Raw genomic sequence first — 25,081 nt, 5'->3', positions numbered from 1 at the left:
AAGAAGGCAGGTAGTGGTGAGTCACTCCTCATCCAATCGTGGGAGTGATGGTAGCAATTTCGAAGAGTTTGTCATTAACGCTTCACACAAAACAACTTTCCTCTCCCATTCACAAGCATTCTACAGATCTGTGGCCCAACCCTCAGGATTGCTTACTGCTCAGTGACACGATCTTTTGCAAGAGCTATACATGATGCATTAAGACATGCAAATTAATGCCACGCATGAATAACTGATTTTCATGGGTGGTAAAGAACAAGTACAAACGCATGAGCCAAATTAGAACATCAATTATTTTCTGCTCATGAATTGCACAAGCTGGGTGTTTACATGGAGCATTCTCGAGTATATTCTTGTGTTCAGGCATTCACATATTAACTCACCCTGGAAAAAATTGGTAGAAATGCACCGATATATATTTACAAATATCATTTCCTCCTTCCTCTTAAATAAGCCTGTCCTTGTAGGAGTTTACCAATACCGATTACAACGCAGGCAGAAAATATGAGTATAAACGGTACTGACATTCTATATAGCAAAACTTTAGACAAAAAAAGCCTCAAAAGGACAAGGTATGAGAAGACAAGACACAAAACAATGGCAATGATTGAAAAGGGCGCCAAAAGACATCTTCCCTCAAAAACAGGTGTACAGACCAACGTATTCATGACAAAAAATATAACGAAACTTCGATGCAATATGGCATGCGTAGATTTACGAAATTTCTCAGCGGGATGAAGTTGTAATCTACGACTGAGGAACCTTACATCACATGAGACTACAAATTTAACGTAGAAAAATCCAGGGTTCAATTACGAAGTATTAATCGCTATCATGGAAAAGGTGTACTCCCGAGTTACGCCGAAGCTCAATCAGCCTCATGACTCAATAATAGGATCCCCAAAGACGCATTGAATGGGGTCTTGGGCGAATAATTAAATGCGAGATCCACCAAAATATCACTGCCCCACTTTAGCATCCACATATTTTATAGGCTATACTTACAAATTGCTTCATGGTGACATGATAGTGGCCCACGTGTCCCTAAGCGCAATTTAGGCGTAAATTTGCATGCACATTACATCAAATTAAGGAATAAAGAAGATTGAACGCTTAAAAAAGCTTACCCATGACCTCGCGTTCTCCACTCCTGATGCTTCCAATTCATCATCATCCTCTCGCGAACACTCAAGGGATTCAGGCGGCACAGCATCTTCATCTTCAGTTCCTTGGTCTTCATCCTCCTTCGATAAATGATCATCCAAGTCCCCAATACTTAATGTCCGTTGGAATGCAAGTGGACTTCCTACATTAACACATGTACTGCTACCTTCAGTTTGATGAGACTCGGCCACTGATGTTCCCGCACTAACGGTGAGACTATCGTAGACGACTTCAACCTCATCTACCTCATTTCCTAAAGCAACATCTTCATCTTCCTCATCAAGATCGTCACCTTCGGGCTCTCCTATTCTTACAGCTATGTCCACTTTACCATTTAAACCCAAAGGTAATTGAGGCTCACAGTTCTCTATTACCACATCCTGGGAGTCCGCACCAGAGTGGCCAGAGGTACCTTCCGACACTTCAGCGATGGAACCGTCCGAAAGATCCGCACATGCTTCACCATTCACTGCAAAACTACACCCTTCATCTTCAACTGCAACATCTGATCCGCTACTAATTCGATCCTCACAGTCAGCTTTCGAAACTAAACTTGATCCTCCAGTTACACTTTGTGGCACGTCAGTTGACGAATCAGTGGGTGCAGACATATTTCGTTAAGACCTGTGGAAGAATTATCATTTAGTTCACGTCGAATTTTCGTGAGCATATACACATTAATCAAATATCAGAATAATTCTGGGAGAAATATAAAAGAAGCAGATGCATCACCAAAATCAAATTCCCGCGATGGTGAAACATGCACCTTGAGGACAGCATGGTAGCTTAACTGACCGTGAAACTTCCATGATTTTGAACATTATCAATCGATCACTGGGAAAATCCAATTTTCATCTATCGATCACTACTTAACAGGAACTAATAAACATAAGCAAACCAATAACATCAAATAACACACTAGCACCTGTGAGAACCAATGAATCTCTCCGCCCATAATTTACATCGACCGAGAGCAATAACGACGTTAAAAGCAATTAGTGGTACATTAATTCAACCAAAACAACACATAACTGATTGGCCTTCACAAATGAGGTTGCATCTACGACTACAAAGGTTATTTCACCTTAACTGGATATTAACCTAACTTCAACGAAAGAATTACGGCCAGTCTTCACTCAATACATAAGGGAGAGAAAATAAATGACTGGAAATAATTATTCCGATGTAATAGGCCATTAATTCAAGCATATTTCACCAGAACTTCCAGTACAACAGTAACAATTTGACATCAGCCGTGCCCAAGCTTTGCATTTAAATATACAAGTTTAAAACATGGATTGCGGTTGCAGTCAAGAAAAAGTGGTGTATTGTATATAAACAAAAGAAAATATTATTACTTGCTGAACACATTAACAATTTGCATGCCAATGTGAGTTACAGGGATGTCATTACTCGATGGAACACCCGTCCTCGACGATTAGACAGCCATACTTGCTTCGGAATAGGACAACTTAAAGCGCTTACGAGGAATCGATAGCAAAAAGTTGCTATCAGGAAAGCGCTTGAAAACAGAAAATCGTAAAGATCCAAGAGATTCGATTGAGAAGGAAAGAAGGTATCCCTATGATTTCAGCTACCGTCATTTCCTCCCATTGAATGAGAAATTTTCGGTGGAATGCGAATGAAGTTAAGTTTTATTATTACTGGTTATCGTCTTGTTTGAGAGGAGCATTTAAAAAATTTAGAAAACTTGAAGGTCATCTGTACTTAATTGGGAAATCGCAGTAAGTGAAGTGAATCACTGACGCTTGTTGGGAAAGAAAGCTTAAGTGTGTTATTTATCGGTATATTTGTTGTTTTAGGTTCCATTGGGCAGAAATGGCATCTAAAGATAGGGTATATGTGCTGGACAGTAGTGATACTGACGAGTGTCATGATTCAGATGATGTTAGGAGAAGACGATATAAAAACAGAATGAGGTAGGTTATTCCTAACACATTCCTTTGGAACAGTTTGATTAGGAAGGAATTTTAAATATCCTATTTAATAATATGTGCTCCATAGTACTCTTTATTCTTGCTCTTTGCGTTTGAAGATTAAGTTCCAACTTAATTTGTTTTTCCAGATGTAGGTCACACAATCACAGCTGTGGTCCTGCTAAAAATCAACTGGGAAATGGGAATGCTGGTGTTATGTCTACCATAACAACCCAAACTCAAGGAGAATCTTCAAATAATATGGCAGCTTGTTCTGGACCGTCAGGATCTGGAGCATCAGCATCTGTAGCTCTGGTTCCAATGCAGCAAGGCCCATTGGTTTTAAATGACGATAGAATTACCCTTGTGGTAGACAATACAAGGTTTATTGTGGATCCTGCTCTCTTCACTGCGCATCCTAACACAATGCTAGGAAGGTAAGTTGCGGGGTGTAGAAATAATAATATATCCATGAAAACTGCGTTTGGGAGGAAATAGCTGATTCGTTCCTTCGCATTTTTAAGGCAGCTATTGTTTTGGAGCTGTGGTATTGTCCCAGAAATAGACGACTTACACATTCACGAATAGATTCAATGTAGCTACTGGTCCGACTAGTCGGACAGCTCTCCTACTTACTTGACACTAGACTTCATCTCAGTTTACATCCGATCATTTCCTCTAAATGATAATAATTTACTACGGGCTAGTGTTCGGTAGCAAATTATTTACAAATGTTTGGCGATATATAAACTGATTGTACATTTTACGAAATTTACTCTATACACCGTTAATAAATTAACACACTTCACAAAGAAATATGTAAAGCTGAATTAAAAATTAAGTCAACTGTCTTTGCCATTTTATATGCTTTTACAGATATTTATCAGCCCTTCAATATACCTCCTGAAAACATGAGGAGTATCATAATAGTCATCAATACTTGCATGAAGGGAGTTAAATAATTTTAGCATATGATCAACAGGCCTATTGATGGAATAGTTTCTGAGGCAGTATGTCATAAAGGATAACGGGGTGCTCCTGATTCATGTAAAAGTAACATTAAAAAATAATATTGCAAGTAAAGGAGAACATTTGACAATATTATTTTACATGTTGTACAGTCAGTCACTGCCATTAGTTGCCTTCTAACTGATAGAGTATGTAGGTCCAAAATTTTTAGGGATTCTCTGTATAGGGTGGGTAAAAAATGTTGGTCAGCATAATAGTTGGCAGTTCTTAGGAACTTTCTTTGCACATATTCAATGGCACCTGCATGGCATTTGAAATACGGAGACCAAATGATGGAGTTGTACTCCAAAATTGGATGGACAAGGGAAGTATAAAGACAGCATTACATTTAAATATTTTTAACGTCCTAAGCAAGTGTAATGCAAGAACAAAGTCTTACAAATTTGATGGTATGATTTGGTTCAGTTAGAAAGTCATGGTCCCTTATTTGGGAGAGAAATTTGTGGGCTCTTGGTGTTGATAACCACCCACCATAAATTGCTATAATCATATTTGAAACTTTTATATCTACTAGTCGGCATCAGTGGTGGTGGGGATAAGTCCTCCCCTATTATATCGAAAGATGTGGGTACAGGGTCTCCCCTGGATAAGTTGACCCTATCTAGGGCGTGGATGTGTGTAATCGACTATTGTTAGTTGTTTAAATTCTGTTTGTTAAGGCCTCATGCTATTTTTTAGGGTAATTGAGATGAATAAAAATAAGAGAAATTAATAGACTTCTAGGTATCCAAAGCAATAACAAAAAAAAGAGTGAGACAAGGGTATGCTGTATGTCATTATGTGTATTATGAAAATATATTGATAAGTAAAATTTGTATTCAAGAAGTTTCAATGGTTGTATTGAATATTTAAACTTGGACTGAAAGGAACTCATAGTCAAATCTGTGTGTTAAAAAACAGGAATGGGCTTGAAAATTGTCCATGGAAGGTATCTGTGCGTAAATGTGCTGTATTGCTATGTTTACTTTAATACAATTTCTTCTTCTTTAACACTTTACTCCTGAAGTGTTAGTACTAGAAGCAACCAAAAACAGCTCATACAGTGAATGTAAATGGCTTTCAGTAACCCTTGTTACTCGTCTACCATGCCTTTAACGAGATCTAGTTGATCTGCTCTTTCATCTGATAAATCATAGAAAGGAATCAATTGTTCACAATCCTAAAATTTAATTGGAGTGTTTTATAAAGACCAGAGAATGTTCAACTGTAGTCCGCCTATTGTTCTGTTTTTCTTCATATTTCTTTTTCGATTTTCAATTTTTATAATGTACTTTCTAGTTGTGAAATTAGCCTCTTCACCCTAAAAATATTTAATGTTATGTTTGGTGTTTTTTGTCATGTATTGAGTCAATAGGCATATGCATGTAGCTCATTCTATGCTGTTATATATTTACAGGATGTTCAGCAGTGGTCTAGAAATAGTGCATCCCAATGAAAGAGGAGAATATGATGTGGCTGAAGGCATATCAGGCACTGTCTTCCGTGCCATTTTGGAGTATTACAAGGGTGGAGTTATAAGGTGCCCTCCCGCTGTATCTGTGCAAGAGTTGAGGGAGGCATGTGATTACCTCCTCATACCATTTGATGCACAAACAGTCAAGTGCCAAAACTTACGTAAGTTGAATTACTGTCATAATACAATATATGTTTAAATTTTTTTTTTTAATTGTCCTCCAGAGGATGTATCCCTCATGCTTCACTGGTACTTTTTGGTAATTTATTAGTCGATTATGAAGTATATAACATCTTGTGATTTTTGGGATGTAAAGAGTGACTCTAATCAGCATTTGTCTATGTTTCGAATTTTAAAATTTTGGCTCTGCTTTTTCTCAAAGGTAATTTTTTCATATTTGAGTAAGAATAATGTTCAGGTGTAATCTGCATTCCCCGAAAATATCAATATGGTGGCGTAAGTTTTAATTGGATAAAGTATCACTGAAAAAGACTCAAATAGATCAGGGGTCAATCTGGTATGATGCATTCCCTTAATGTCAAACTGTTATTTTATTTTACTCTAAGCTGTGGATGATCATCAATTCATTAATCCAGGTGTAGGAGTAGAAATGGTTCTTTTGCTAAACTCATTCTTTAAGTGCCTATTTTTAAATAACTAATGAGGATTTGTGAAAGTTTTTGCTGGCTCATATAATCAGCAGTGTTGTTAAGGTTAAAATTAATAGATCACCTTTGGTTTTTTCTCCACTTTTGTGTTATGTCTTTTGGACTAAGACAGCTAATATTACATAAAATTTAGGTATATTGTAAAGTTCTTGAATTTGGAAAGTACATAATATGATGGATGACTTCATATTATTCCCTTTGGCTACATCCTTGTTGTGGTGGTAAGGGTTACACAATCCCATGTCCCTGAGATGGACTTGGATTAGGAATTTTCAACTACCTAAGTGGTACCCAGGTAATCTTTGAAAAGACTATGCAACCCGCAACACACCTGGCCGTTTCACTCTTTCTCACTCCTAGGTAATGAGGGTATTTTTTTTTGTCTATTGTATACTATTCATGTTATCCTTTGTCTAAGTAACCCACTAGGATAAGAATCATATTTGATTAGACCACAGTTGCAAATGCAAAATGCAAATAGTTGATAATAAAAATAGTATTTTCATTCATAAGTACATATGTTATTTAGAGTACCGCTAAAACCCTCTTTTCAAAAGATTCTATCATTACCCTTCAAAAACATCTAAAAATTGGTATTTTGGAGATTAACATCACTCTGAATCTTCATTCCTTCATCAGTTATTTGCATACCATTGTGTATTTTGAAAATTTATAGAACTACTCAAAAATAGATCTACTTTTTTTGCAATATATTTCAGATTTCTTGAAAATATTATTCTTGTTCATATTGAATAATTCTTTTTTGAATCATTCTCTACCAATGTTTTTGTGAAAGAAATTTCTCCATAACTTCAGTTAATATCTGTATTTTCCTTTGTATCCATACAAATATGAGTCCTGCATCAATCCAAGGACTTAAGCGGTTGCTATTCATTGGATAGCTTAAGGAGGCAAAAATGATGTCCTAGAAGCTACGTCACTGGTTGATATAAGTTCCCAGCAGCAATTTCAGTAGAATTAAGATTGGTTAGATAACGGGGGAATGAGCTTTAAAGCCTCTGTAGATAGGTGAAGGGTAATGAAAGTTGTCTAAAGGGTAATGAAAGTTTGGTTGTTCAAAAGAAGATTTTAAAGGTTTATTTAAATGAATGCCAATTTGTGAAAAGCCTGGGGTTTTGGTCATTTTAGAAGGAATTTTCACTTTTTTAACATAAACTGGTGTTTTAAGAGAAATTGTGGTCTAACCATGCAGGGTTTTCATCCATGTATTTGTTTCACCTTTTATTAAAAGATGGGACAATCTCACCTCATCATTGGGTGACAATTTCTCATAGTGCAATCTTCATTAAACTTATTAGTAGGAAAACTTGAGGTTTTAATTAACACCATTTTTAGTATTCAGCAATCACTGTATACAATGGGAAACACTTTTATAACTGAAAAAATCATATTTCATATTCATCATACTACAGCTCAGAGGACGGAAATGTGTAATTTCTAACAGATGTAAAGAACTAAGATCTGAGTAAATCCCAAATTTAGAGGTCAGAAAATAGTCATAAATTTCAAATGACTATCCAAATAACTGTTTATGGAACCATTTTCAATAAAATCTGAGACAAAATTCACTTTGACTGGGAAAATATCGTTTAATAATGATGTGTCAAAGTAACCCCAAAAGATGCCATGAAACTTGCACTTTCACACAATATTCAAAATATGTTAATTATTGATGAATAAAAATGATGTACTATTATATTCTTAAAAGTCAATGTGTTGCTTGGTATAAATTATTGTATGAAGGACCAAATTTTCCTATGGGGTCATGGGCATATGTACTCATAATCAAAACTGAGGGAGGGGGGCAAAACTAGCTGTGGTCGTTCAAGTTGCAACTTTTTTGCGCAGAAAAGGTTAATGAAACCAAAGTTTTAAGGAAATTATGGCAGCAATGTATTAGTTTTTATAATTATTTGCTTGAAAAAATAATGATTTTTATTTTAGTCCCATGTCTTATATTAATATCATTTTTCTTCATAAAGAAATTTTGTTCATAGCTTTTGTTTTGAACTAAATTTATTTTCGCTTCTAGGGGGGGGGGGGGGGCGGGAAGTTGCCCCCCGCTGGGTACGCCCATGTATGGGCTAACAAGGCTTCAGCCTAGGGCCTCAAGATAAGAGAGGCCTACATTCAAATTGTTAGCAAAATTAAAATTGCACTATTCTAAAAATATTGAATACTAAAACACTGAACCGAAAACAAGGAGAAATTTCTTGCATATAACTATAAACAAACATAAAAATGTATCATTAAGATCAATTCATTTGGCTCTAAGGGGGTGTTCATTCATATAAACATTGTATACATTGAACCGAAGTATATTATCCGGGCCACATTTTTTTTTATAAAGGTTGGTACCTATCACAACATGTCTCATTTAGCATGTTGATATATATCACTGTAATGATGCTTTTTATTATCTATGATGTAATTTACAAACTTAAAAATGAAAGGTGGAAGGGCCTCATGTGTAGAATAGCCTAGGGCCTCTTTTCATTTGAATGCAACCCTGATTGTATACCATTATTCTTTCCAAGATACTGCTTCTTAATGCAATAGCAATTTTGTAGGCAATGTAACTCACTCAAAAACTTGGTTGACTAAAAAAAATGGTTAAAGTTTCAAATGTAAAGTGATAGAAACTCAATCTATGTATCCATTGCAATTAACTAGAGGCTTGAAAATTGCCAGAAACACACCCAACGTATGTGCTTGTAACTAACATGGTGCTTGAAAGTACCGTATAAGCGTATGTAAGAGGCGCACCCCTATTTTGAGCATCGAAGCTATAGAGAAAAAAATTTTGCGGCAATTTTTTAATCCTATCATGCAATGTTGCAGAGGTATGCCTGGAATTTCGACAGTCGTCGAAATTTCCTCTTTCAATTCTAGTTGAAAGAGGAAATTTTGATAACTGCGGCGGTAATAGCGGCATAAAAGGGAGCAGAAGTAGTTCCGATCCTCTCTTCGCATACGCCGTTGCTCTATGACGCTAGTCCTACTCACAAACAGTTTTGTTTAAAAGCTCTCGCAGGAGTATTACAACAGAATTGCAGCCGTGAAAAATTTTAAGGCAAAACACGTCAGGCACATAGCATGAACCTTCCCAAGAGATGGACAATAATCGGGGCAATCTCAGCGCCGTAGGATAATAACCACGTTGTAGATTTTACGGAACCACACTCGGCCCTCCATCAGGAAATGCCTTAGCCGTTTTTTTTCCTTTCCGAGACCCCACAGGAAAAAAGGAAAATATCAAGTTACAGGGGAACGATGGAAACGAGTTTCATCCCTACCCCATCCCACCAACTGACCTTTTTCGGTCTACCAGGTTCAATTCTCCCAGTTTCTGGAGGCCAAATGCTAGGTGAGTCACCTACTGAGCTCGAAGATATCTCGATATCTTTCAGCAATTGTATGACACGCACGATGTTCTAAAAAGAATGAGATCTAACGCGACGTATATCTGACAGCATGACAATAATTGTATGACACGCATGAGGTTCAAAAAAGAAAGTGATCTAACCCGATGCATATCTGACAGAATTTAAGTTTTTTTAGCTCTAATTGATTGACACAAAGATTTATATTTAAAACAAGGCTACTAATATTCAACATAGTCCAAACAGCACAATTTCGGAAGAAACAAGCGTTGCATACGCGCATCCAAACAAGACGAGATGGACTTGAAACTTCAGGCAACGCAAACTGCATATATCACATTGCTGCGCCTTCGCCCCTTCGCTTTGAAGGCAACGACGTCACATGCAAGTTTGGACTTGTTCTTCCCTTGCTCTTTCGCTCATAGCCTCGTAGCTTGAAATACAGAGGGGAGGGAGCGTGCTCCTTCCCCGCGACCCCTCCTTCAGCGCTCTTCACTTTTAAGCATTTCCGATTTCTTTTACGCTACGCTTGTTTCTACTGAAATTGTACTGTTTGGACTATTTTGAATATTAGTAGCCCTGTTGTAACTATAAACCTTTGTGTCAAACAATTACAGCTTAAAAAACTTAAATTCTGTCAGATATGCATCGGGTTAGATCACTTTCTTTTTTTGAATCTCATGCGTATCATTCAATTATTGAAAGCTATCGAGATATCTTCAGGCTCACATCAGTAGATGACTCACCTAGCATTTGGCCTCCAGAAACTGGGAGATCGATCAAGGTCAGTTGGTGAGACAGGGTAGGGATGAAACACGTTTCCATTGTTCCCTTGTAACTTGATATTTTCCTGTGGGGTCTCCGAAAGGAAAAAAAAATGGCAGAGGCATTGGCTGATGGAGGGCCAAGTGTGGCTCTGTTACATCTACGACGTGGTTATTATCCTACGGCGCTGAGATTGCCCCGATTGTTGTCCAAGCTCTTGGAAAGGTTCATGCTATGTGCCAGTCGTGTTTTGCCTTAAAATTTTCCACAGCTGCAATTCTATGGCAACACTCCTGCAAGAGCATTTAAAGAAAATTGTTCGTGAATAGGACAAGCATCGTAGAGCAACAGCGTATGCGAAGAGAGGATCGGAACTCTTTCTACTCCCTCTTATGCCACTGTTACCGCTGCAGTTATCAAAATGTCCTCTTTCAATTAGTATTAAAAGAGGAAATTTCGATAACTGTCGAAATTCCAGGCATACGTCTGCAAAACCGCCCAATAGTATAAAAAAATGCTGAAAATTTTGTTCTTCATAGCTTCTATGCTCAAAATAGGGGTGCGCCTCTTACACACGCTTATACGGTATTTCTATTTGAGCCCCATTTCAACTTAGGTTTTGGTGATATCTAACACGTCAGCTTTTTTATGCCTAATCCTTTCGTTACTGCCCCCTGTGGAGGTTCAAGGGACAAGGTATGGAGGATACTCATTTTTCATTCATTAAATTCTTTTTACAGGTGGCCTTCTTCATGAACTCTCTAATGAAGGAGCCCGCCGCCAATTTGAAGAGTTTTTGGAGGATCTTGTCTTGCCACTTATGGTGAACTCAGCTAGGCGTGGTGACAGGGAGTGCCATGTTGTTGTACTTTTGGAAGATGACTTAGTGGATTGGGATGAGGAATATCCACCTCAAATGGGAGAGGAGTATTCTCAGAGTATGTATGCCCTATTTTTATTTTTATTAATCTCAGTCAGGTGCTGCTCATTTCTCCAAAGTTTTGGCTGTCATAGATACTGTGAAACCAGCCCGAATGATCACCTCCATTGGGGAAATTTCTGGAATTGAATATGTCAGCAATTTTTAATCTACCTCTTTTTCTTCAATGACCAACTGTCTCATCGCTTATGGCCATAGAGATTGACCTTAGAATAGACCAGAGAAAGCATCTCTGGGTGAACTGAGTCCTAATTATTGTACTGCCTCTAGAGAAAGTGGACTGGATAGTTGCAGGGTTAACAATGAACAACTTTAATGGAGAAGGATTTGACAGGGGTCCTAAGATATGTACATGTTAAGTCTTAGAGCTCTTATTGTTATTGAGGTTGCCCTTAAATGTTAGCTTGGGATGTCTTGATACCTACAAACTTATCTATGATTTAATTTACAAACTGGTGAGTACTATACAAGTGAGATGCTGTCTCACACTTTATGAATGTCTTCAGTGGGAAAGGGTTTGCTGGGTAGTTAAAAGATCCCCTAAAAAAATTCTTTTACAAAAGGTCAATGTATGCAAAGTGAGATGAACAGTCTAAAAATTAGAGATGTGCTAATACTCAAAAATTCAAGTCTTGGTGGTGCATGGTTGGTATGGTGCATGGGGATTTGAGATTGGAATTTGACAGAGAAATGAAAGACCTGCAATAGAATAAGACATCCAGAATATATGACATTCCTGTGGAGGTAATCAAAAGTACAGGGGAGAAGAATTTAAACTGGCTCTACAAAACCATCAATGAAATATACTCTAGAGGAAATACATCAAGTGACTTTGAGAAGAACATAATGACTACTGCAAAAAAAGAAGAAAGCATAGAAGTGTGAATATCTTAGGACCTTAGGACTTGATAACACTTGCTCAAAAGATGCTGCCTCTGATCTTCAACAGGAGAATAGAAGGAAGAGTAGAAGAATTCCTGAACAAGGAACATTTCAGATTCTGGAAAAGCAAGGGCACAAGAGAAGCAATATTGGCCTTAATGCTTATCATAGAGAAGAAAATGGAAAATAACAAACTGACTTTCATAGCATTAGTGAACTTGGAGAAGGCCTTTGACAGCATGGATTGGAATTCAATGCTTAAATTTCTGAAATAGATTGCTCTACAATGACCAAAGAATTGTGCACAGTTTATGTAAAAACCAAGTATATAGCTATGATAAAATCCATACCCAACTACGAAAAAGCAGAAACTGGGAAAGGATCGAGAGAAGTGAATTATCATCTATAATTTTTTTGTTTACATTGAAAAAGCTTCATAAATCAATATTTATATAGAGAAAGAATTATGTAGAGTAGGAGTCTGCTTTTAATGAGTGCTCATTATCGTTTGTATTTACAGTTTTTCTTTTGTTTCCGTGGTATTTAGCAAAGTTAAACAGGCAAAGAGTCATTATCAGGCACAATCTAGTTAAGTATCAGCATATTTAAAGAAAGAAATGGGGGATTTTCAATTTTATAAAATATTAATTCCCCCAGTTTCAGTTATTTTTTCATGTTCTTATATTTTTTGATCGCCGAAGAAAGCCGTAAAAACACCGTAACTATTCGAAATCAATATGTTTGGTATGCAGTGGAAGTTTTTGTATGATTTTGCATGTACATCATGCCGGCGATATCAGTTTTGTTGAGTTTTCGAATGTTTAACCAGTACATTGGTCAGCTGGGAAAATTGGCCTAAAGGTTCACTGAAATATGGCATGATTCGGTGGTCGAAGATATTTCTCCCCATCTACTTGAGGGTTTCTCTACAATGTAATTTCCCACACTTAAGATGTAGCCAATTAGCGACAAAGCCAACCAAAGAGGATGGGGGAAGCTAACTCCCTCTACCTTTGTCATCTGCCCCCCATTCCCTCTCCTGGGATAACTGGACCTAACGAAAAAAGAAAGTAAAATGGGAGCGTGCAGAGCGTACTCAAGGCCATAATCATATAAATGCTTGGATATACCTGGCTTTAGGTGTTGTAGATCTGACACACATATTTTTAGTTTGAAAAACTGATAATACAAAACATAATACTTAATGCTTGCTCAGCAGTGCATCGCCCTCGAGAAATATCAGTCGTAACACCGAGTGTAAACAGTGGAAGGAACTTTATGACCTTACTTTAATCCGATTTATTTTACATGTAAAACATCGGCCGTTTGGCGGTACTAGGACTTGCTAAAACCCAATACTCACAAAATGCCATACTTGCTAAACTGGGCTTCCACTGCATCTGTTAATCTAGAATGGAATTAATAGAGCAATGTTGCAGAGTAATTCAACAATATGCTATTAGTAATCCAACACAACAGAATCTATTGCAATGTGAAGAATATTTTTTTACACAATTTGGCATATATTTTAAGAGCCGTACGAAACCACAGAAATGAAAACATGAAAGGATTGCCAGCGGGCTCATCATTTTTCCCTGGTGCTTACAACTAATCCATCCTTAGCCCCTCATTGGCCAAAAAAGGATTATGTGTTGTTTTTTTTTACTGTGGCAGTATTGTGAGGTGCCAGTATTGTGAGGAGTTCTAAGGTCTTCACAAGCTGTATGCACAAGAGGAGTTCTGCCTTTCAGCACATGCTTGTGGTCCCAATTTTTGGACTGGTACTGCTTATGGTTTGCTTTTATCATTTACATACATGCAGTAGACTCCCAATTATCCGGCTGCAGTATATCCGTGCATGATTTTCACTCTCGCTCAATCATTTCCGTGATCTTTATAAAAATAAAACCGAACGCAAAATCACCAGAATGGGGTAGTTTCCTTCACCAAAGAAAACGAAAGGCATTGATTGCAATTAGTTACCCACCATTAGGATATTCATAATATGCAAATTATTTGTTTTAGAAATCCCAGTTGAGACGAATGTTAATGGTCAATTTTAACCTCATTTGAAAAAGGCCAGATTGGCGCCCATGCGATTCCACTCCATGTGACGTCACAGGGACCTAAATGCCATATGAGTAGTCAGGAGTTTTACATCATCTGAGGTTACCAAAGCATGCATGAGGCACAGAGCTCAGGGAAACATCTCTTAATAATCAACTATTAAAAGTGCCTATGGTCGGAAAGTTTCCTTCGTTTGATAGGGTATTAATAATCCTTATATAAGCCAAGCACTACCTGCTAGCAGCCTGCATCGCAGCGGCGCACATGTTCTCACCCCAAGGTCACCTCACACGGTGACAGCATGAACCAGAATGACTTCACGTGGGCTTTTCTCAGCATTCATACTTAGCCGTCACGTTTTCGTGCGCTTGAAAATTTTCACTTTTCATTTAATCATTATAAATAGATATCGTCATTTAAAAATCTGAAAACGTGAAATGCGTACTCCAGGAGTAATAATCTTTCGATTTAGGAAATAAGAAATGAAATGCGTACTCCAGGAGTAATAATCTTTCGATTTAGGAAATAAAAAATAATAGGAAACCACCCTATTTTCCCTTAACCCTAAACAGCAGTTTGGTTATCTATGCATTACTATTGACAAAAATATTGTAACGCTTTCAATTATCCACTACTAACTTAACAAATAATTTTATTACACTTCATAAACAAGCTCTATAATTTGAAACTCGGAAGCAAAATACAACATCAACAAGCCACCATGACTATTACAATACCATTTGTACTACCCGTACTACCACTCACTGAGCCACTGCCATGAACTGCACCAGTGGGGATCTTGAGTTCTGCCGTATTCCTTTCCTCCGGTCTCTTTCCTTCTCGTAGGCGCCCCCTTTTTCTCTGCCTCCTTTTCTTCTTTCTGCCGATCTTGAATTCTGCCATATCTCTTCCTCCGCTCTCTCAATACACCACTACTTTAGTTTTTCTCCCGATCTTTTTTTATAACACGTCTACCTCCTCCTTCTCTCCATACACGACTCCCCTTGTGTATTTCCTTTCCGCGCCCCCCACTACCATTCTTGCCTCCTCACTACCACTGTTAATTTTAAATTATTTAATCAAGCAACATGGTGGCTTGTTTACATTATGTTACAATACCTTTTCAATGGGTAAATTAATCTTCATCATCAAGCCAGTTACTTGTTAACAAAAATCAAAATTATCTTATACAGTAAGTCCTCCACATATGAACAAGATGAGTTCCAAGACCTTGTTCGTAAGTTGAATTTGTTCATAAGTTGAAAAACCTGAGCAAGGCACCAAGAAGTGTAGTTATTCTGCATCATGCAGTGCTGCATCAATCAATTAACTGCTCTGCAATTTTGTGTTAAGTCGCGACGGTCATGAACAGATATAGCTATGTGTTCAACTGTGCGAAATGCAAACATTTTTTCATTCTCATCTGAAGCCCTTTGGTTTTGCATTTTGAGTGATAACCTTAACCAGCTAGAACAGTGAGAGTAGCAAATACAATGGAATCCTTATTTAACGTTTTTCGGGGGGGACAAAATTTTAAAACACTAAATGAGGACCAGCCATTTTTTTAACGCTGCACGATATGCACGGCTTTAGCTCAGATTAGTCTCTCTCAACCGGTTGTGGCTTCATTGAATTCCTTTCTCCCTCACGTTGCCATCCTTGATGGACCACGTGGGCCTAACACTTAGTACCATGAGCCTCGGTATAATTGCCATGGGAATTAAAGAGCCTGCATAGCGTAGTGGTCTGCACAGTGGCCCGGAAAGCCAAAGATCCGTGGTTCGATTCCCGGTCCAGGGGAATTTTTTCTCATGGCAATTCTTGTATATTGCACAAATAATATTGGGACTCCTCTTTTGAAGGGAAAACAGTGGACTGGATAAATATTGACCTAACAATGCACTTCCTGTAGAGATTAGAGATGAAACTTGAAAGGTGCGTAAGTCATTGATGAAAAACTTCATAGTAGCAGCCCTCGAAGAATTACTGTTGTCATTAGTCATCACGTAATCATCAAAGTCGAGTTCAAGAAGTGAAAGATAAGGTCATTACAGATTATAAAGGGATAACTTAACTCCATTAGATCGAATTTGAAACAAGAAGTGTTTGGATAAGAAGGGGAGTGAAACATCACGTGAAGATAAATAACCCGGCTGGCTTGCAAGTTGAAAGTCCCAGCGCCACATTCGTGAGAGAATGCTGATGAAGAAGCATTTCCGGGTAGATTCAATCAACTCTTGCTAAAATTTCATGAGAATTTTCTTGTTGTTGAGCTGAAATTCAAAGATTTTGATAATCATTTGAGTCAACCATAATGAAAAAACATTAAATCAGGCAAAAATATCTTGTGCAGGAAAATTTTTTACGACCTTAAAAGCGGAAAAACACAGAATGTGGAAACACGAATTTAGGATAATTTTTATATTGCTCGCATAGGGAATGAATGGGGACCCCAAAAAATAAACACTAAATGCGGAAAAAACATTAAATGCGAAATCCTTAAATCCGGATCTGACTGTACACAAGTTTCATTTCTTTTTACATGGATTGTGATGTAAGATGAATGCAAACCATACACTCATTTCCTGTAAAAAAATTCTTTTCTATAAATTGGAACATAATTTTATTGCATGCACAACAGAGAGAGAAAGTGTGAATCTGAAAAATTGACTGCCGATATAACTTTGCTTGTGAGTGACCGTCTTAGAAAATATTTCTACCCGATAAAATTTTAGATCTAATAAATTTTCAAAAAAGTGTAATTACACAATAATGTTCAGTGGTGCTTGGGCTTCCATTATAAACATCAGCGAAATAGTAGGTCAAACCTCCAGCTGAAATGCAGTGCAACTTTAATATTCTCAATGTTACAAATTGCCATGACAGAAAATAAGTGTGGGAAGGGTGGGATATCACCAACCACTTAAACATTCTTTTCCTCTAACCAGGTGAGAAAGTAAGCCTGTTACAAAATCATATGTAGAAATTATTTGCTTTAAACAGAAGGATTTTTATATTAATCACAGTGAGTACTAAAAAGTAATACACAATTGTCTATTGGCCATCAGTTTTGTGATATTCTGTCAGTCATACTTAGTGATGCTGTTTATCAAGCAACATTTTCAAAGGCGTGTCCCAGAAGGGTAATGCCTATATTATATGATTATATAGTAAAATTTCGTTGCAGCAAAGAATTCCTCACATACTTGATAGGCCCTAAGTACGTGTTCTTCCACACTGCACAGCTAGTCACATCGGCCAACTTCAATAGCACCTAATTTGAAATTTCGGGCGTATAATTTTTGTATCTCTGGTTGTTCGTAGGAAGAGGACTTACTTGAGTTGCCTCGCCCTTGAATAGAGTAAGGGTGCTAGTTATTTCCTCCTTAAACTAACTGTGAGCTGATTGTTCTAGCAAAAGTAAGGCATCAGCAGCAATCCGTGTGTTTGACACTGAAGATATATCATTAATCTCATCAATGATTATGAATGAATTTCAACATTTAAACATCATGAATTAAATATAGCATATTCCAAGTTTTTCCAAAATACTTAATACCCTGTCCACCATTCAAAATGTGTTAAACAGAGTATCAGTAGTTCTGATCTGCATCTAATTACTCACAGAAGGTATGGAAGTTGTTATTGAAATAACTTCAATAGCAAAGCATAGCAGAAAAAAGTATGTGGTATTTGTTTTTCCCTTGAAAACAAGAAAATAAATTGGAAAAAATATACATTTACCATTTAAATTCCCTATGGGTGCAATGCTTTCCATGGGTGACTATCATTGCTTCCATCTAGTCGACTGTCATTGCGGAGACTACAGTAAGGTGTGCTAGTTTTAACACAGCAGGTGTGGGAAGATTCACTCGCTGGGGTTGGAGTGATGATGGTTCTTCATCTTTATTTTTAACAGTTAGCATCATTTTGTGGAAATTATTTGAATTTCGATTGAATATGTCAACTGTTGGAAAGCCCATGAATAATTAACTGAATTAACAGCATTTTCTGTCATTGATTCAATTAATTTGCCATGTTTTCCAAGCTATCCTGTTATCCTGTGCAAATCATATTTTGAGACAGGATAATTTTTTCTGTTAATTAAACTAGAGGATCATGCACATTTAAGGATTTAGTGAGGTTTAGATGGGTTGGGAGTTGCTTTTAGTTGTGTAAGGGTGAGTGGTTGAAGAAATTTTATAGGTTAGGAAGGAGTAATGATCCTTTAAGTTACAGGTCCATAATGGGAATTTTCTTTTTCTTTAGTAAGTTTTATGCTATATATCATCCTACCTTACTTATCCTGTAATGCCTCCTTAGCCTTTTTTGTAGCTTAATCTGAGAGGGCAATGAAAATTGTATATTTATTCTGTATGCATGGCTCCTTTAATAATCATCAGCTACAACATTACTTAAAAGCAATCAGGACTGGTAGCACTTATTGGTAGTAACATAGGCAGATCCAGGGGGGGGGGGCACGAGGGCACATGCCCCCCCCCCCCCCCAGACCCTCAAAAATATGCAAGATTTTTAACACAGTCCCATTATCATTGCGTTCATTTTGTATTACGAGATATCCTTGTGCCCCCCACCCCCCCCCCCCAGAACAAAATCCTGGATACAGCCTTGCTTGTGCCCCCCCAAGAAAGAAATCCTGGATCCGCCCCTGGGTAGTAACATCGAGTAGTACATAAATGAGCTTGCAATAATAGGCAAAAAAATATTAGACGAATAATAAAATGTTAGTTGATATGTATGAATAGCTGGGAAAATTAGTCAATGAAAGAACTGAACCATTGATGAAGAATCCGAAAAAAAATATTTACATATAAACACAGTTGCATGGTGTAGCTAATGATTGTTGATTGAAAAGTGGTTTGTAAATTTATCAATCCAGGTATTCTAATTATAATTTAGATTTAATTAGAATACCTGGATTATAATAGTAATAATTATTTCTCATATTGTCCCAACTGTTTGTAATTAGCTTTCAAGAAGTATCTGGAACTCTTCCTTGGATTTTCACAATATAGGATCTACCTTAGCAACTACATATTTAGGTACTTCCAGGAAATATTTAAGCATTGTAAAGATTTGCCTTTCAAGCATACATTTACTTAATGGAAATAGCCATATTGTTTGAATGCTTTGTTTACTACATTTCTATTAATATTGACCCTTCCATTTTTGCCATAAATCTGCAGGATAAAAGTTACCGGATGCCTATGTGTGAGTGAATGTTACTTTATTTTTTCCGATATTGAGTCTTCAAGAATTTTTTCCACTCTTTTAAGAAAATATGGTGTGTGCTGTTTAATATGCAGTATTGGAAATGTGATATTGTAACACCTTAATTCTCTTTTACAGCTGTAACTTCCACGCCTATGTATCGCTTTTTCAAGTACATAGAAAATCGGGATGTTGCAAAGCAGGTGATGAAGGAGAGAGGTTTGAAGAAGATACGTCTAGGGATAGAGGGATATCCAACCTACAAGGAAAAGGTCAAGAAAAGAGCGGGAGGGAGGGCAGAGGTCATTTACAACTATGTCCAAAGGCCATTCATTCATATGAGCTGGGAGAAGGAAGAGGCAAAGAGCAGGCATGTGGATTTTCAGGTAAGGCAGAGCACTTGTTACCAGATTTTTTTCCACTTTGAAGGATACTGCTGCACTGATGACAACTCTCAAACTCTTAAATTATGTGGCTATCAATTTTACATCTGTTTACCATGATGTAAATTGAAATTTTACTATGAATCACAGGGCTAAGATTAGAATATGGCAGAGAAGAAAATAGTATTGCATATGCATTAAGTGGCTTCTTTTATGAATTGTTCCTAACATATTCCACATTTTTGTGGATTTACAAGTTGAAACTGGTTGTCGGACATCCAGTGTTTAAATATCAAGGTCTTTAGTACAGAGAAAGCCTGTACAGTTAACTGTTGATTATGAGTGCTAATTGTTGTATGGTGATCCGCAGATAATCAAAAAGTATGGATAATCGATAATATAGTTTTAGTCCAAAAATTGACATGTACTTCAAAATGTAGAAAATTCACATAAAAGTTGATAGCTTGATAAAAGAGATTTAAAAATCAAATATTTACTCAAATGAAATACGTATATATTATTTAAACAAACGTTAATACTTTTTCCAAAATAGGAGTAAATTCAAGTCTTCCCTCCCCATAATCTCGTATAGTCTTCCTTGATAAAACTTATCCCCTACCACAATAACTCCTTGGCCAATTAGTTGATTTATTACGGTAACATTAGGAGGCAAAAATGTTGCTGTTTTTATTTGTTTTCTCTTAAACAAACCAAACCATTTACAATTATATATTCTTTGGATAATATCTTCAAGGTCTCTCCTTCTTTCCTGCATTCAATTCTAGTTTTGAATGGGAACCACAATATTCTTCCTTTTCTATCATATTTGTCAGAATAGCATAAGCCCTTGCCATGCAAATATCCTTTGATATTGATTAGTCATATTGGTTGATTGAAAAGAGGAGATAGAATTGACCAAAATTAAGGAATTAATGCAGTTTGTTGTTTCTGAATTAATAGGACTTAATTCAAATGTGATTACCAGAAGTAAATGTATGTAGGTGAGTTTTTATTGCGTTCTCTCCAAAGCTGGCGAATAGTGATTAAATCATCATCTTTACCAAATAAGTTAATACATATACATAATTGTATAAATGAACAGGAAATGTATATTTTATGTATTAGTATACATTTTATTGAGGTACATTGATCTTTTAAAGACTTTCATTACTGTTGCCTTAGGAATGTATGTACTTAGAAATTTTGTGCTTGAAGAGTGTTAATGGCCTATATCAGCTAATCATGTCATTGGGAGCCAGGTCTTTAAAAATTGACTGTATATTGGGTATGTATCTGGTTATTCAATATCTTACTTAGCATCTGTGAATCCTAGCAAAACCATGTGTGTTGAGCTACCTGAGCACCATCTTGAAGATGTCATGTAGGGTTTTAGGCCCGTATTCTTAGTCGACCCTGTAGGGCCAACCGACCCTGGATACGTCATCAGCCCCTACATAAACCGATCTCACCCTACAAATGCCACATCAAGCCCTACATATAGCCGTTTTTGGAACTAAACGGGCCCTACTTGATGTAGGGTACCCAAACCAACCCTACACCCTACAAAAACATGGCGGCCAAATATCGTCTGCTGATCACTTCGATTAAATAATTTACGTTGTAATGCATATTAAGGGAGACGAGCTCGCACAAACCATTTTAAAATGTACAGTAACACAGCGGAAAGGTAATAATACCACCACTTTATAGCCACCAAGTTAAATAAATTATAAAATTGACTGAACTAAGAAGAAGAATATAGCGGTATACAAGCACCTGCGAATATATAATATTCGCAGGTGCTTGTATACTTATAATTCTACGAATATATAATATTTTTCACGTTTGGCACTTGGTATACTTTTGGGAAACCAATACTTCGTTTACGTACAACCATAGAAAACGTATTTTCATGCCACTATTTGCCACATAATAAATTTAACTACGGAAGGTAAAAGCGAATGACGAACCTTGATGATTTAACGTAAGTTCCCACGTCAATGATCATATTTGCTCCGTACTTATTACTAGCTTGTACAGACCGCTTTTGAAGTCATTTGAAGACAATAAGGTTCTACTTTTGGCTTGATATGAGTGTATTTGTAGCGATAATTAAGGTACCGACACGATCTGGCGGACGACACCAATTGTTTATTTACCTTGAGCTGTTGCCCTAACAATACGCCCGAAAATTATCGGACGTCTTTTCTTAGTTTCATAGTTAGTTCCCATTACGCCACCAGTATGGAAAATTGGCGCTGCGCCATCATCTACGTCATCTCAGAGAACTTGACGACGGAATCACCCCCCACCACTTATGTAGGGTCGACTGAGAAACGCATGTAGGGGCCTTTTGTTATGTAGGGACGGATATGTAGGGTCGACTAAGAATACGGCCCTTAATTTGTATAACAATATTTGTCAAATTAATGAAACTTTTTCTACTCGTGTCCCACAATATCAGCTGCTTTTTGGGTAGCCCGTGTCAAGAATTTAAAATGGTCAACGTTTCTTCTCCTATGCCAGAGACATCAGGGTTAATGACAGTGTTACCTATACTGAGCATCAATGTGCCTATTTATGAAAGAAGATGAAAGCGGCAGGAAATTACCCTTCTGCCTTCCTTGTCGCAAGAAAAGAAGGCAGAATCTTGGGACGCACTGTATGTAGAAAACCAGCCAGCAATAACTGGTATTTCCTATCCTAATCCCATCACCACCCTGTACAAATTAACATAGTGATAGCCACAATGATCCACTGATCCATCACTCTCACTGACAAGGATCACAGGCTTGAAGATTAACGCACATACTTATGAAGAATGGATGTAGAAGGAAAGAAATATGGACGACCATTTCTCTTAAATTAAGACTAGGGCCGTTTTCCAATCCACGTAGTATGCACTCATTCCCTTTCTCCCTTGCACCCTGCTCCCTTACTAATGCTCTACTTGCGCCATAAAGTGTGAACGAAAATAATGCGAACTATTGACAGTAATGAAATGTGAAGCGCAGGGTAGTGTTAGGACATCTGGTGGTTGATTTAAGAATCAATTTCACCCTGCTTCGCGGTTTGTTTATGTTTGTAATTCAGACTGCTAAGTATTTTGACTTTTCTGGCACCGATTGGACGCTCCCTCTGTGGCTTCAATATTGATCTCCATTAAATAACTGGTCCTCATACCCATTGGCTGCTGCAGCAGATCCTTTACATGTAAACATGTGCTCGTATTGCGCACAGAGAGCAATAAATTGAAATACTCTTTCGTCTGTCCCTGGAATATGGATAATTTACATAATAAATAGTAAATAAGAATTTAGTCACGACTTTCACAATCAACAGCAAGAGAAAGATTTTCTTGTGCTGTGGAGAAAAGTGTTTTCGGCATCTAGCACATTTGGAGATGGTAATTATACTTATATTTTTGCCGGTGAAGAGCAAGAATTCACAATGCCGATATAATATTATGTTATAGAGCTCACATAATAAACACAAAATGACTTACCACTCCAGTTCAAGATTTCTGAGTTTTCCATTGCCGCCATTTTCACGTCCACTTCCTGCGAGGGCACGTTAACGAGGGAGCATGTGCATTCCCTTGTTCACTTACCCTTCGTTCCCTTGCTCTCTCGCCGATTGGATCCACCCTTGCTGTCGTCACATCTGTTTGACGGTTGAAAAGTGCATGAAGGGTGAATAATTGCAAATTGGAAAATGGCCTAGCTAAAAACCTTTGTTTAAGCCACCTTCAAAGAAGAGGCATTGTCTGCAGCATGAATGGAAGAGAGAGATTGGATAAGGAGGGAGTATACCAATGAAGATGCAGTACATATGACCAAGTATGAGGGTGAAACTAGACATACAAGAAGGATTAGAGTTAAGAAGCACAGCACAGCAAGACAGACTCAACACTGGAAGATGTTAAGGTCGAAAACAAAAAAAAAAGCCTTCCTACCAAAAAAGTCATGGATTAAATTACCAGAATATTATAAGTGCACCCAATAAAAACCTTGTGTAAGCCACTTTCAATTAAGAGCAACTTCAAACGAAGAGAGAAATGGGTATGGAGGGAGGATACCAATTAAAATGCAGCACACATGCCAAGTGTATGAGGGTGAAACTAGGTGCACGAGAAGGATTAGAGTCAAGAAGCATAGTGCAGCAATTCAACTGGTCCATGCCGATAAATCAGTGGTCGTAACACAAGGCTAAACCCTGTAAACTGTGAACAACCCGAAAAATTTTGCCAGAGAATAGCATTTCAAGATGAGAATTCAAAAGTAAAGGATACAAGTACATACAGCAGAGACAAGGGACAGAAGGTTAGTGGAACATGGCTGTCGGTTATTTCTAGAAAGAAAGAGCTCCAGGAAACTGCCTGCCAGCACCCACTCCGTATAAGTTGATGCTCAATAAAGGCATCATGATTAAGCCCTGATGAGGTCTCTGGCATAGGAGAGGAAACATTGGCCATTTTAAAAACTTGTCACAGGTTACCCTAAAATCATTTAATATTGATGGACATGGACAAGTTTGGCAAATTCTTATGTGTATCACTAGTCTTGAAAATGGTACAGTGTAACCGAAACTAGTCGGCAATAAAGTGTGTGTTTTTGTAGAAAAGCTAAGTAATTTCCTTCCAACCATTTAGTAATTTGATGAATATTTTTCTACAAAATAGACCCTACTAGAATTCTCGGGGATGGTACTCATGTAGCTCAATTCGCATGGTTTTGCTAGGATAGACAGATACTAAGTTAGATATTGAACAAACAGATACATACCCAATATACCATCAACTCTTGAATACTTGGCTCCCAATAATATGGTTTGCAGATTATCCAAGCCATATTCTTCTCCTTACTCACAAAATTTTGAAGTATATTTCAAAGGCATATTAATGAAAGTCTTTAAAAGATAGATATATAATACTATATATATAATATGTATGTTAATACAAAAAAATATGTGTATCCTATCAATTTACACAAATGTATTTGGTTGAGCCAATGATTTAATACCAATTTGGCCGGTCTAAAGAGAAGAGCATAAAAACTCACCCACATTTACTTCTGATAGTCAAATCAGCATAGAAGAGCATAAAAACTCACCCACATTTACTTCTGATAGTCAAATCTGTATTCTTTTAAGGGTTGG

General features: G+C 37.2%; 2 protein-coding genes across 3 annotated transcripts in view; one reads left to right on the top strand and one right to left on the bottom strand.

Annotated features, from left to right (window-relative positions):
- Positions 1-2,616, bottom strand: part of LOC124158912 (F-box/WD repeat-containing protein 7) — a 30,702-nt gene extending 28,086 nt beyond the window's left edge. Inside the window, exons 1-2 of one of the 2 annotated variants that reach the window (XM_046534329.1) lie at positions 2,523-2,616; positions 1,128-1,788 (exon numbers count right to left, since the gene is read on the bottom strand). In XM_046534329.1, coding sequence (XP_046390285.1) covers positions 1,128-1,775 — 648 coding nt within the window. In that variant the 5' untranslated portion in view covers positions 1,776-1,788; positions 2,523-2,616. Of the gene's footprint in view, positions 1-1,127; positions 1,789-1,896; positions 2,377-2,522 lie in introns of those variants that run through there. The other variant, XM_046534330.1, reaches the window with a different exon arrangement.
- A 72-nt stretch (positions 2,617-2,688) lies between these two features.
- Positions 2,689-25,081, top strand: part of LOC124158913 (BTB/POZ domain-containing protein KCTD20) — a 36,669-nt gene continuing 14,276 nt past the window's right edge. Inside the window, exons 1-6 of the mRNA XM_046534331.1 lie at positions 2,689-2,909; positions 2,988-3,104; positions 3,251-3,538; positions 5,527-5,744; positions 11,161-11,358; positions 19,680-19,927. Of these exons, the coding sequence (XP_046390287.1) occupies positions 2,782-2,909; positions 2,988-3,104; positions 3,251-3,538; positions 5,527-5,744; positions 11,161-11,358; positions 19,680-19,927 (1,197 nt within the window). The 5' untranslated portion in view covers positions 2,689-2,781. The remainder of the gene's footprint in view (positions 2,910-2,987; positions 3,105-3,250; positions 3,539-5,526; positions 5,745-11,160; positions 11,359-19,679; positions 19,928-25,081) is intronic.

This window comes from Ischnura elegans, chromosome 5 (assembly GCF_921293095.1).
Source record: "Ischnura elegans chromosome 5, ioIscEleg1.1, whole genome shotgun sequence".
In the NCBI taxonomy this organism is placed as follows: domain Eukaryota; kingdom Metazoa; phylum Arthropoda; class Insecta; order Odonata; family Coenagrionidae; genus Ischnura; species Ischnura elegans.
The sequence above is the reverse complement of the archived record's forward strand: the minus strand, read 5'-3'. Positions and strand labels throughout refer to the sequence as shown.